The following is a 14,297-nucleotide window of genomic DNA, read 5'->3' as shown; positions in this document are numbered from 1 at the left end:
AGCCAGAGTTTGGCTTGTAGTCTGCTTTAGTTTTCTGAGATCTGTGGCACTGGACCGCTGACTCGATCTTCACCTCCTGTGATCTAGTTGTTTGACTGAGAAGAACAGTTCTTCACGTTTTAGAGCGAGAACATGGAAACACATTGGCAATGTACTCTACAACTAGTATTTTAGTTCTGCACCAATATGCCTCATTCGTTCCCCAAGAGTCAGATCTGAGTTTCTGCACTTGTCTGATGCCTCTAACCCTAAACAGCACCAACTGTTTGTTAAAAAAAAAAAAAAAAAAAAGAAGTCATATGTTGATGCTAGATCAAAGAGTGAATATCCAGGTGAGACAACCTTCTCATAAACAGGTCAGTTAACATTAGGCTGTTGAAATCAAAGAGGCCATGAAGTCTTCGTCTCGAAACTAACTTGAAGGTCCCTCACATCAGCTGATGATATCACAGCTCTGTCAAGGACATCCTCATAGTTGTCCAAGAGAGTCCTAGTACTGCTCGTTGGCCAGTATTGTCTGCCCGTTGTCGCTGTAGCTCCGGTTTGGCAGAAGGGACAATCTGAAAAAGAGACAGAGATTTTTTTTTTTTAGCAAACTTTAATGGAGCCTTACCTAATAAAGTTATGATCCTTAAAGGTCCCATGTTATGCTCATTTTTAGGTTCATACTTGTATTTGGGGTTTCTACTAGAACATGTTAACATGCTTTATTGTTAAAAGAAAACACTTCTTTTTTTTCTCATACAGTCTGTCTGATATACCTGTAGTCACCCTCTGCCTGAAACGCTCCGTTTCAGCGCCTGTCTCTTTAAACCCACTCCCGAAAAAGTCCAGTCTGCTCTGATTGGTCAGCGTTTCCGAATTATGAATGACTGTAACTGCACTGTAGCGCCACTTTCTACCAATATATGGTATAGTTGTGAGATCATAACCCCACGGAAGTCCTGGCGGCTCGTTGAAAGGCACCATTACAAGCTGTGCGCATTTCTCTGTGGATATTGCCTTTTGATACTTTCACAGTATTTATATAGCACCTCAACCTGCTTCATATTTAAAAAAAAGACATGATATCTAATTTTTTACAATATGGGACCTTTTTTTTCTGTGATTTAACAATTTATATATTTTTTAACAACATACAATTTGCAACCTGGACCAATTCTCCCCCCCCAACACAAAATGGGACCTTTTAAGATTTTCATGGAATTGAATTACCTCATTATATAGTAGAGGTTGGGACACTTTAAGCCTCATAATACTACTATAAAATCTGCCATCACACGGACTGGCAGAATAAAATAAATGCAATTAAAACAAAAGATAATAAAAAAAAACGAATTGGTATTGTAAGAAAAAGTGGAGGAAAAGTTAAGCTCAAGACTTTTGACCTTAACGCGTTTCATAGCTCTGCTGGCAGAAATAAGCAGGGAAGAGTTAGGGAGAGAGAGAAGGCATGGGAAATGAGTAAATAACGACTGGGAACTACTGTCAACATTCTTCTCAAAGTAGGGAGCAAAGTCCTTCGCGAACAGGGAGGAAGAGGAGGGAGACGGGGGGAAGCACACAAGCAGTAATAGTTTAAAAATGGCAAAAAGGACATTTTAGCATTTGTTTTTGTGGTGACAGTTTATTTAAAGTAATAATTCTTAGTACTTAACTTAGCAAAAAGGAAAATATTTAGTGATTTTAGTGTCTGCTGTTGTCATTAGTCTGTTGACTGAGCTCAAGAAAACAGCAGCAAAATGTATTTGTTTATAATCTGATGAATGTTTGTGCATGATGTTCTGGTGGTTTTACAGCCTTGACAGATTTAGGGTTTCTAAGTACCCCAAATGCACAAGTACTAGATATTGTGACAAAAATTCAATAATCGCATATATTTTTTTCCTTTAGAAACTTTAGACTAGTATTTCCTGGGGACATGGGGAATTTTGTGGACATTTCTAAATCACATGAGGTCCCCTGGTAATACCAGTCCCATGCAAATAGGGCTTACATATATCTGGCTAATACTGGCCTTTTACTGAAGATAAGATGTTTGTCAGCAGATTGTACAGATTACAAAAAAGCAAGCTACAAAAGTATTTTGCCAGTTAGTTTAGCACACACGCTCTGTGATGCCTTATCGTGTCACTGCGAATACACTCTGTAGTCCCTACACATCTAAAGAGCAACTTGACACCAGCTAAAATTATTGTTCTTCCGACCAGTGGCTGAAGTTCTTGCCTTTTCTACAAAAATGAATGCCATGCTATAATCGCGTAGAAATTCTACATACAGTAACTTTAAAATTTGTTAAAAATGTGATAGCTACGCTCATCTCATCCGTGGAAGCCGCCATGCTGTTTAGACTGAACAGTCGCTTCTCGTTGCGTCACACTTAAACCCGCCTCAAAACCAACGCTGATTGGTCGGTCGTTTGGCGAACGGCTCCAAATTTTCTCTGTCTCAAGATGCCAGACTGATCTGCAAGTGGAAAACTGGAGCTCGCGAGATCAGGACGGTCTCACGAGGCTAGGAATTCATAGCCATAAACAGCAATTTTTTGCCAAATGCTATTTTGGGGAATGTGCACGGACATTTAAAAAAAAGGTTTTTAAGTTGAGCTTTCCACTAAGAGAATGGAGAGTAATGTCAAGGTAACTTTCCAGCAGTGTGGTGTCTTTGACACCCATGGATCAGAGGTCCAAATCCTCCCCATGAAAATGTAACGCTGTCCCCTACAAATTACATTTATACACCACTAATTTGCATTGGCAAATATGTTTTGGAGGAAATGTAATGGCAGCAACATCTTGTTCCAATGCAGGAAGTGTTGCTTAGGGTGGATGGTTGGGTGTAAAAAGCACAAGAATGTGTCATCAGAGACCGGGGTTAGAGTCCTACAGCCCAGGCATGGTTTGGATTAGGATACCAAAACTCTCGCTTAAGGTCAGAAAAAAAATCTGTAGTGAATAGTCACCATGATTAAAGATGCAAGTTGAAGTTAACTCAAGTTGACTTTAAATACTCAACCAAGACCACAGTCTTTCCTTGACCTTTACTGAGTGGTTTGAGCGAAGACGCTGAAGCTAAATATGACAGATGCGTTCAATAAAAATGTTTCATTCTTGTGATGAAAAACAAAGTAACCCTGGGCAGCACTATGTTTTCTATAAAACATAACAGTAGTACCCAATGTTTTAGGAGGGTTGAAAAATCACATCATTGAAGTCCTTTGCAGAGGAATACAGATACATAAGGTGTTGCTTGAATTGCAGTAGATTGTAGTGTTTTCTGTCAACCTTTCCTTTGTTTGTTCATCTTATTAAAACTACAGTACCCAACATTTTGTCAATTAGAACTTCATTACCCACAAAGCCTGCCCGTTTTACGTAAACTGCACACAGTGCATCAAACCAGCCCCGATTTTTTTTCAGATATTTTTATTAATTATTTTTTGCCAAAGCTCATTCACAGATATTTAGGATACAGTTTGGCATTTAAACTTTATTTTCACTTGTGTTTTACGTGTTTGCATGATCAAGTTACATGTCAATGTCCTGGTGTTATAGCAATTTATTATGTATTTATTGGGTAAATTAACAAGAACGGAGCAAATCAACAAACATAACTGTTCATGGGCCAGAGTTTACCTAAAGGCTTTTTTTTATTTTTTTATCTGTGGATGGATGTTAAGCTGAAATGTTACTGTCCACAAACGGCCCGCTGGGGTATGCGGACTGTAAATGTGGTCATCAGTGCACCGCCAATTTTATTGTGACCGCGCTGACTTGTTCGGACATGTCCCCGCAGCCACTCCGCTACAAGTGGTAGCATAGCGATCTACTGTGCATGTTTGGAACGTGGACAACTAACCCTAACCAAGCGGAATGAATAAACAGCGCTACTATAATACGTCCGTGGTGTCTGCAGCTGTCCGTGTGTGAGTCCGTTCCGGAATATAATCAAGCCTTTATGCACGCACCCTAAAAAAGAATGCAGTGTATGAGCAGTTACTGAAATGGGATATGAGAAATGCCTAACTATCCTTAAATAAGTATAAATTAGGGGTGTAATGCAAAGCTACTCTCTGTATCTGTTTACGTCCCAAAAATATCTGGTAATATTCAGATTATACTGGGCGTTGTTAGAAATTGTTCTGTTCTGCATTCAATTGTCATTCATTCTCTTCATATTTAGCTGCCAACAAAACAATATGAAAATATAAGCTTCTTCGTCCCATTAGCATGCACTTTTGAGAAGGTCCCTAACTTTAGCTTGTCAGTTGCCTGTCTTGTGTCAACAACACCCCTGCAACATCAGTCAGCTTTATTCCACACTGCACAACTAATCTGGTGAAAACGGATGAAAAGTTACAGAGAATAAATGTGGTTGAATGTCTGAATATTGAACTAACTTACTAAGTACACCTCTGTGGTGTTTGTTTACATTTTGGCACATCTGCATAATGGAAAGTGATGCTGCTTTGGCTTCTAGCAGTTCCTGTTCACTGTGCAGACAACAATCACCTAGATGACTCTGATACTGAAGAAAAAGTCTGAATCTGTCAATTATCAGCCAAGATCGAGATCCTGACACCACTGCAAAGAGTAAATTCTAGTCAACAACAAACTTCTGCCAGCTGCAGCTCTCCTTACTGCCTTGAGGGAGATTTGGGCTTTAGTGCATTTATTTTAATTAGATTGTCATGCAGAAATCCTCGAATAGAACCTCCTGCAAAGCTATGTAGGGTTTTCTCATTTTATGAGGCTAAACAAAACCCTGCTGATCCAGAGATTTGACCCTGCACGGCATATTGGGAAAACTACATTACCCTACTTTGTAGGGATGAAGATCAAAACCACATTAATTCAGTCATAAACAAATTCATGCTTACATTTTGCATAATTAAATTAATGCTTTCCTTAACATCTGGGGGGCATTTTGGATTGAGTTTCATCCTGCAGCTTAAAGCTACATTGTGTAAGAATTTCTCCCATCTAGCGGTGAAATTGTATACGACAACCAACTGAATATTACTTTCTAGCCTCTCCTATTCCGATCACGTTTTAACTGCTACGGTGGCCGGACCCGAAATTAGCTCTTAGTATCTCCATCGTTTACACGCAGCTGTTCTAGACACTCCAATATTAACTTTGGTCTTGTTCCTTTGCATCTCGTCTTGTCGTTTTAATTCTCTTTTTCGCTTCCCTGGCGAGTCATCTCCCCCTGGCATTCGTCATGGTGCGGGATGCCACTGAGTGTAAAAGGGCGAAAGGCGGAGGTATGTCCCTCTTTGGCTAATGTATTTTAAAGATGGAGGCGCAACGTGCTGGCCGTCATTCCAGCGACTCGCTCGTATGTATTCTGAATGATTCTAAATGGCAGATTCTACGCTTTACTAATACTAATACTTTGATTAGTTGGTGGAAGTAATTACACATGAATGAGCATATATTTGTGAAAGAACAAAGGGTTTTTTGCTAAGAATCAACTAAAAAAATTACACAATGAAGGTTTTAGATTGACTCACATTTAAATTCACATGTACAGTTGACCAAAACACTAATATATTGCTTAAAGGTACAATATGTAGCATTTCTACACTAAAAAGTCTAAAAACAACATACTTTGTTGAGTTGTCTACTTAACACTATCCCAAATGTTTTCAACAATGTTCAAACCCAGTGAAATCTGTTTATTTTATTTTAATGACACGGCACGTTTCATTTAGTCGCCTGTCAGTGGCATCATAAAACGTTTGACCCCTCTAGTTACTCTAACGTCCCTCAAAACACGGGAACCCAGATGATACGTTCGAGAGGAATTGTAAATCATACAATGTCACAGAAAGAATAATAATCAGTAACTGTAATACAGGTTGCTTTCTGCCACACAGCATCATTTTGTCATTGATTACGTGTCACTTACAACACAGTAATACAGCAGAGACTTAATTTGATGATACATTTCAATATCAATCACTTAACGTTATGTGCTAAGTAGCTCATGCTAATGCTTGGTGGGGAACGTTATAAGGTTACAACATCATTCAACACGCTCATGAAGTTATTTTAAGTATAATTGTTTTGACCAATGTAACGTTAAACAGCACTGGGCTAATCCTCGATTACGTTCGCCAGCTAAAGTTAACATTAGCTGTATAGATAGACAACTAATTTAAAGCTAATTAAGTCAGCTATCCCAGCCTGGTGCTAACGGACTTCAGTCGTGATGAGAGTGAACAACAGCCCCGGGGACACGACCCATCCACAGTTAGCCAGCAGCCAGCCGATAATATTAACTCATAGCAATCCGAACCCAGCCAGCAGGCCGCCGAAATCGCCCCCCCCTTTCGCGTTTAGCGGTCTTCTTTACAGTTAAGTTTGATCGACAAATAGTGACTGTCCTGCGGCAACAAAGGTTAAGTTTAGGCACCAAAATGACTAACTAAGTTAAGAAAAAAGGTGAAGAGAATTCTGGCAGCCATTGGAAGAAAAAGTTTTCCCATGGATGTAGTTGATACTCGGCCGCCGAGTATCTCCGGGGCCGAGGCTAGGCCAGCCACAAAGCTACTCGGCGGCCAGCCCCAGCCGCGAACTAAGTCTCTCAGCGGTGTTGACCAACGTTAGATTAAACCCCCACCCCAGTGCTGAAAACATCCAAAAAGTGACACTGACCTGAAATATATTGTGATATCGTGGTTTTAGCTGCTGGCTATTGTTAGCTTGCTTGCTCCCTAACTGGTCAAGTACCAATACAAATCCAATCAAGAAAAAACGTAATGATGTAATTATAATTATGTGATTATGTGCGTAATTATGTTTTATCAGAATGACATGAATAAACGTGAATAAACATTAATAAACGTAACATGGTTAAAACTGTAATGGATAAACCCAAATGTGAACAGATATAATTTAATCGGATTGTGTTTAAGAATGAAAACTACAACTCCCATAATCCCACGCCACTTCACGACGTCATCAAAAGTCTGTGTTTAGAATCAGAATCGGAATCAGAAAAAGTTTTATTGCCAAGTACGTTTTTTAACACATACAAGGAATTTGTTTTGGTGTTGTTGGTGCACGTCACACATTTTTTAGATGGAATATTAAACAATATAAGTATAGGTACAAACAATATAAGTATAAGTATATTTACACAGTATGTATTAAGTTAAAAATAAAGAATAAATAAAGATATAAATAAAAAATAAAGAGCAAAGAGCATTACAGCAGAGAAAGAACAGTGGCATGAAGGTGGAGAGTCAGGGTGGTTTCCGGGCCTTGTTAATAAGGCTAGTGGCGGAGGGGGAAAAAGCTGTTCATGTGACGTGAGGTTTTGGTCCTGATGGACCTCAGCCTCCTGCCAGAGGGTAGTGTCTCAAAGAGTTAGTGTCTGGGGTGGTAGGGGTCTGCCACAATCTTTCCAGCACGCTTCAGAGTCTTGGTGGCGTATAGGTCCTGGAGCGGCGGCAGATTGCAGCCAATCACCTTCTCTGCTGACCGAATGACACGCTGCAGTCTGCCCTTGTCCTTGGCTGTGCTAGCAGCGTACCAGATGGTGATGGAGGATGTGAGGATGGACTCAATGATGGCTGTGTAGAAGTGCACCATCATTGTCTTTGGCAGGTTGAATTTCTTCAGCTGCCGCAGGAAGTACATCCTCTGTTGTGCTTTCTTCACGAGGGAGCTGATGTTCAGCTCCCACTTGAGGTCCTGGGAGACGGTAGTTCCCAGGAAGCGGAAAGACTCCACAGTGTCAATTGTGGAGCCACAGAGGGTGATGGGGGCAGGTGGGGCTGGGTTCTTCCTGAAGTCCACAACCATCTCCACTGTCTTTAGAGCGTTGAGCTCTAGATTGTTTTGCTTGCCACCAGGTCACCAGGGGGTCAGCCTCCCACCTGTAGGCGGACTCGTCACCATCAGAGATGAGTCCAATGAGGGAGGTGTCGTCTGCAAACTTCAGAAGCTTGACAGACTGGTGACTGGAGGTGCAGCTGTTGGTGTACAGGGAGAAGAGCAGGGGGGAAAGAACACAGCCCTGGGGCGATATGGTGCTGATGGTCTGTGAGTCGGAGACGTGTTTCCCCAGCTTCACATGCTGCTTCCTGTCAGACAGGAAGTCAGTGATCCACCTGCAGGTGGAGTCAGGCATGCCTAGCTGGGAGAGTTTCTCCTGGAGCAGAGCCGGGATGATGGTGTTAAAGGCAGAGCTGAAGTCCACAAACAGGATCCTGGCGTAGGTTCCTGCGGACTGGCGTAGGTTCCTGCGGAGTCCAGGTGCCGGAGGATGTGTTTACATCCATTGTTTTGATTGAGAGACCCTTAGCGGCAGAAAATTACTATTTTGTAGGTTTAATAGAGCAAATATGTTGGTTATACTTCTTATCACCCCAAATTAATTCACATTTAGTTGAGTCACAGTTCACTTTGCTGAACTTACATATATGGTATTTTTCAAAATAAAACACGAAAAAGTTATCCTTAAAGCTTTAGTGCGTAACTTTTTGATATTAATGGATGTCCGTTACATTCAAGCCATTGCCAAATGAGTTGTTACAAAGCTAATTAAGACTATCAGCTCCACACAACTCTCTCTGTATTTGTCAGTATGGCTATGTTCAGAAGATTGTGTCATCCGGTGACTTTCCCACGCTCAGAAACTCTAGATAAGATAGTTACTTTTTCTGAAGAGGCCATCATGTTTTTTTAATCCTCCATGTCCTCCTCGGTGCGCGGTCACGTAAGGCTTATATCATGTGGACGCGTCCAACAGTTTTGTTGTCATTACTTAGAATGCCACATGGGGGCGGCAGAAACTACGCATTGTAGCTTTAAAATTGATCCTGAAGGCCTGAAGCAGATGTTTTGACTACATATATTCAATGATAACACATACACATTAAATATATGTGCATATACTGTATATTTGCACATATCTTCCCTCTGACTTTCAATGCAGTAGCTTTTAACCACAAGCAGTGTAACTTTAATTTGACAGGTTTCACCTGTAGCATGCAAAAATGTAAACTGCTACACCCCCTTTCCCCCCAGAGAACATTCCCAGAGTAAAAAATAATGAAGGGGGAGGAGAAAGAGAGTATGGGAATTTTCCGACATGTTAGTTCTAATCTTATAACATCAGGTTTATGAAGAAACCGCAGGGCTAATGCTTGTCCAGAGATGGTTTAGTGGTTAACCCCCACCAGAGCTTCCCCTTGTGTCTCCTCTAATCTGTCTAGCTTTCTGCTTTTTCACTGTGCAATTTGGGTGGAAAAAGGAAAATGTGAGAGGGGAATTTTCTTGCAATACATGTCATCTTCCATCATTTCCTTTAGTTTAAGGGCAGTGAAACGTTTTGTGAGGCTGTGTCAGCTGTCAATTATGATAAAAATAAAAACCTGAAACAGTGAAATGGTATTTTCTCTAATGGGAATCTCCAAATATGTTTGTTTCTAATCTGACACTACAGCATAAGCAGCAGAGGTGAGGACAGCAGAGCCGTTTAAGATTTATTAAGGCAGATTTAAGAACATGACAAAACCCCATTTTTGACACTATTCTATTTTTTTTTTTAGCAATAGCCATTTCATGTATTTACATTCAGTAATAACCTCTCTAAAAAGCTCTTTTAATTTAGTCTGAGGGGGAGAGTTTGCCACTCCCACCCTGGATTAAAATTACCTTCAATCACACATGATTCACAGGAAATGATCAGCCTACACAGACTCAGGCTGTCTGAGGGGCAGGGGCCAAAATAAATAAAAAGGGCACCAGCGCGCAGAAAGTTTTCTAGCATGTAGGGCATTCTATATGGCACTTCTTCACATTTTCTCTACTGGGCAGCGACTTAGATGGCACTTTTATCATGTTTTCTCCATTTAAGGGCACCCTAGGGGGCACTTAACATGTTTAATCTACCATCCAAGAGGGCATTTTTGCGGCGTTGCTGCTAATTCACACCAAACAGTTCCTATTGCTACTGCTTTACGTTAAAAGCATTCAACTGGCTCTTATTGTGAAACAGCCACAATAAACAAAATGTATTTGTCACAGCGCTTAGCATATACGCTCTTTAAAAATGTGTTTACAAAACAAGACACGGTCATTTTGGCTGATATTGTAATATTGCAGGGAGTGATGCAGTGATGGGAGTGATAGCACAGTGAGCGGTTATTTGCTTCACACCTCCAAGATAACCAACTTCACTGTCTGCTGTTGTGTGGGAAATGACTCGCGCCATGTGCAGCATGAAATCAGATCTCAGTTTCAATCATTATTGACTGACTTCCTTATTAAAACAATGTTTGCTTGGCTGTGTCGTAAACGGATACACCAGCTGTTGTACTTTTTGACAAAAAGTGAAAAAACTGTGGCTGGATCAACACAAATCTCCTGTACTTTCAATGCCGTCCAATAACTTAAATACTTTTAAGGTGTTCTATTAATTATAATTTCTTCAGCTCAAGCTCTTTCACTGGAAACATGCCATATTTCCTGAGAAGCACCCCTTTAGAAAAAAAACAAGTTAAAAACAGCCCAGCACAGGGTCATGTATTCAACTTACTCTTCATAACGGCATCTGGCGCCTTTATGCTGCCAGATTTGCTCTTATCCGTCAGTTTAGTTTGATCTGTGGCTGAATTCCAGTCTGACAAATTGAAGCATTAGATCAAAATACGCATCAAAATGCTGCATGCTTTGAGAAAAAATCGTGGGAAAGGAGAAATTTTGGTTTTGATTTTAGTTCTTTTAGAGGAAAGAGGAGGTTTTAGCAGGCATTTCAGATGAGGTTTTTGAAACTATATTTATTGCTTAATTTGTTGTTTATGCAGTCATTCGTGTATTTTGGCCGACTGTTGACAACACACAGGAGTTGAGGAAACGGTATTTTCTTTTAAATAGATTTAAAAACAACAAGCAAGTCCTTCATTTTAAGTTAAACAGGAATTTTATAAATCTTTAGGTATTTGTTTTTGTATGAGAACCATATTTTTTGTAATTGTGTCAAAGCTGCATTTAGTACTTGTCCATGTTAAGGATTCATGCATGCTTCAAGAGTATTTAAACATTAAAGCCTAATGACCATACCAAGAAATAATACATATGTATAAGGAACATAATCTAATCAATCTTTGCCTCTAGACCAGGGGTGTCAAACTCAGTTTCACTAAGGGCCACACTGGAAAATGAGAATCACATCAAGGGCCAGACATGTACGGGTTTATTGACATGCTTTTATTTAATCCAAAAAGTTAAATATCTTTGACTGTATTATTGCATGTCTCGTATAGTCTTCTCACTCACAGTTTGGTCGACATAAAGTCCTAAAAAAGTCAGCAAAAATGTTTTTAGCCATCATAGAAGAAAGCGCCCAAAAACTTAAAAAGCAACAGAAACGAAGAAAAAGCGACAAAAACTAGGTGGGCCAAAATCTATTGTAAACCAAAACTGATATGCAGGCCAGATCAAAATCTGTGAGGGGCCGGATTTGGCCCGCGGGCCTTGAGTTCGACGCGTGTGCTCTAGACTCTAACATCTCAGTTACACTCGCTGCTTGCAGCCTTGCTACACCACTTTAATAGCTAAAATTCCCTGTCTCCTTCTCAGTCGTAAAACAACATTGCTGTCCTGTCATCTGCTCTGTAATGTGACCTCAAAACAGATAGACAACAGATGCAGATACAGTTTGTGTTCTTTTAATTTAGCGCTAATATCTTTTCGGGGACATTAAATAATCAGATTTCACTCTTATCTCTTGGCTTTGGGAGCTGAAGTAGTGAGGAGGGAGCGCTGATGGGAAGGGAAGATAAGGTGTGTTATCCCACAGGAACACTGAAGATATTACTGGAGGAGCTAGTTTTGCTCTTTCGAAGCAAACTACTTATTTGTCACCAAAGAGACTGTACTACTCCCTCTGTATTGTGTTTCTTGTGCTATACCCCTGTAAAGCACTGTCACTTATGTCTGTGAAAGGTGCTTTATGAATACATTTTACTTACTTACTTACTTACTCACTGCAGGTTTCACATGTTTTAGCCCATTATTACAAACTGTGTAGCCTATACTTAACATTACCATGCATCGGGATATTGTACTTTTGGAAACTTCAGTCTGAACACAAGGAGTCACGGATAAACTGATAAAGTGCTAAATACTTTTATTAAAATTAATAATATTTTACATCTGTCTTTACACACTCTTCAATAGTTGTGCGTCCATGCACACATAAATAGAACAACAAGTACAGACTGAAGCGTTGCTTGGACAGCTCCAGCACTCAAGGGAAATTTATCGGCTAATTGGCAGAGTGAATTCATAAAGACTCCTTGGAATCTGGGCCAGTAAGGACTTCAGAGTTTCCAGTACAACAAAGCTGTTGGACAGGTCAACTAGGACTCGAAGAGTACAACTTAGGACATAAATTCCAAGTATGCTGGATCCAGTTTTTATAATGTAGGAGCACCTAAACATGTGGTCCTTAAAACAAAGCAGAGGCAGGAAGCAGAACCACTCTTGATATCCATGGAGCACCCTGCCATATGTTACAGTCGTTTGATTTGTGTTGATGGTTGTGGACACACGGCCATATTAATTATACATCAAGACCCATATTTTGACTTTTACTCTATTCTACAAACTTCTATAAACAATGTCCCTTCTTCCCTCCTCGCTGAAATTAGTTTTTCTCCGGGTGGTAAATGGATATCTGGTGCCCTCATTTCAGAGATAGTTTGTTTCCAAAAACTCAAATGATTACAAATTGAAGATACTCTTCCTGAGACCAAACCGAATGAAAACATCAAGGGGTACAACAGACCGTCAGCTGACACCAGTGCACCAAAACAAATACAAATTGATTGGATTAACTGAGCATTCACACAGTATATACATACATACATACACACAGTACACACACACACACACACACACACACACACACACACACACACACACACACACACACACACACACAAACACAAACACAAACAATCCAAACATTAACAGTGGTAAAAGGGTACTGAGCCAAATTCATTCCTCCTTTTAACATTGAACAAATGTCTGAGAAACCTGAGACACTCCACTGGAGTGTCTTTGCTTCTCAGGAAATGTAAAATACTGACCACATAGTGACAAATGAACACACATACAGTATGTAATGTTATTCAGATGGCCAAAAAAGGCCTTAAACATTGAATTTGTTGCACAAACTCCCCTTTGAAAACACTGACTGACCGTCCGAACCACAAACCAGCATACTTTAGCATTAATCCAGACTGGTGTCCTGCAGCCCCTTCATGGGCATGAGCTGGGTTTCTAGGACAGAAAATGTTCTGGCTTTCATGTTTCTGCTATTTTGCTGTGAATGATGCAGCAGGAGCGGTTCTGAACAAAAACATATTTTCATGCAATGACCTGGCACAATCTCCTGGAAGGTCTAATAAAAAAATCCCCCCCAAAATTTGTCATTTGTATTATCTTACTGGCAATGCTCAATGTTGACTCTCTGATTTGGTCATTCAGGTTAAATAGAGTGTTCTTTCCTCTAAATCTGGACCTCAGTATCTACAGCTAATCTTTCAGTTATGTCACTATGCTAAAAGACTTGATATTACTAAATCAAAGATTCACAAAGGGGGAACACAAATGAGGGACTATTATTAGTAGACATTTTTTAATCATATGTTATAGGGCTATGCAGTTCAGTTTATTAATTTAACATGGTTCTTCAATATACTGCTGCAATATTAATTTTGTCCATGTTACTCAGCCTCAGTGCTGTCTCTGTGTGTCAATGCAGACTCCTATGATATAGCAAGCACTGGTTTTAAAGAAAACAAAGAAAATCCCTTCCTTTCTCCAAACAGAGCTTGTTTTGTTAGAGATGAATGAAAATGATTTCATCTTACGGAGTATTGGAGCCGATTTCCCCCCCCCCCCATCCCACTGAAGTTAAACCGCCTCACTTCCTGCTCACAGATGGACTACCCGATAGTGAGATGCTGCTTCTATTTTGGACGCTGTATGTCTGCGTGTTAGCATGTGTATGTGGCATCAAAATGAAAGACGATCTCATTTGGCTCTTATTTGCATTTTTTAACATTATGTCCTTTTGACGGGTGAAATCGTGCCCAATCATTAAACCTAACTTGTGACTCGTGGCAAATTATGAATTATTTGAATAAACTCCTCAAAGCTTGTTCCTGTGCTTTTATACTTTTTTCTTCTAACTACAAACTGTGCATATACCAGCACCTGAACTATTTTCTGAAGTTTACCAAAGTTTTGTACAAGAAAATGAACTTCATT

At 40.1% G+C, this 14,297-nt stretch overlaps 1 protein-coding gene across 1 annotated transcript in view; it reads right to left on the bottom strand.

The window, feature by feature from the left end:
- Window positions 1–296: 296 nt before the first annotated feature.
- Window positions 297–14,297, bottom strand: part of LOC144531313 (5-hydroxytryptamine receptor 4) — a 75,339-nt gene continuing 61,338 nt past the window's right edge. The window contains exon 7 of the mRNA XM_078271382.1: window positions 297–560. Within this exon, the coding sequence (XP_078127508.1) occupies window positions 491–560 (70 nt within the window). The 3' untranslated portion in view covers window positions 297–490. The remainder of the gene's footprint in view (window positions 561–14,297) is intronic.

The sequence above is a fragment of the Sander vitreus genome, chromosome 16 (genome assembly GCF_031162955.1).
Source record: "Sander vitreus isolate 19-12246 chromosome 16, sanVit1, whole genome shotgun sequence".
Classification (NCBI taxonomy): Eukaryota; Metazoa; Chordata; class Actinopteri; order Perciformes; family Percidae; genus Sander; species Sander vitreus.
The sequence above is the reverse complement of the archived record's forward strand: the minus strand, read 5'-3'. Positions and strand labels throughout refer to the sequence as shown.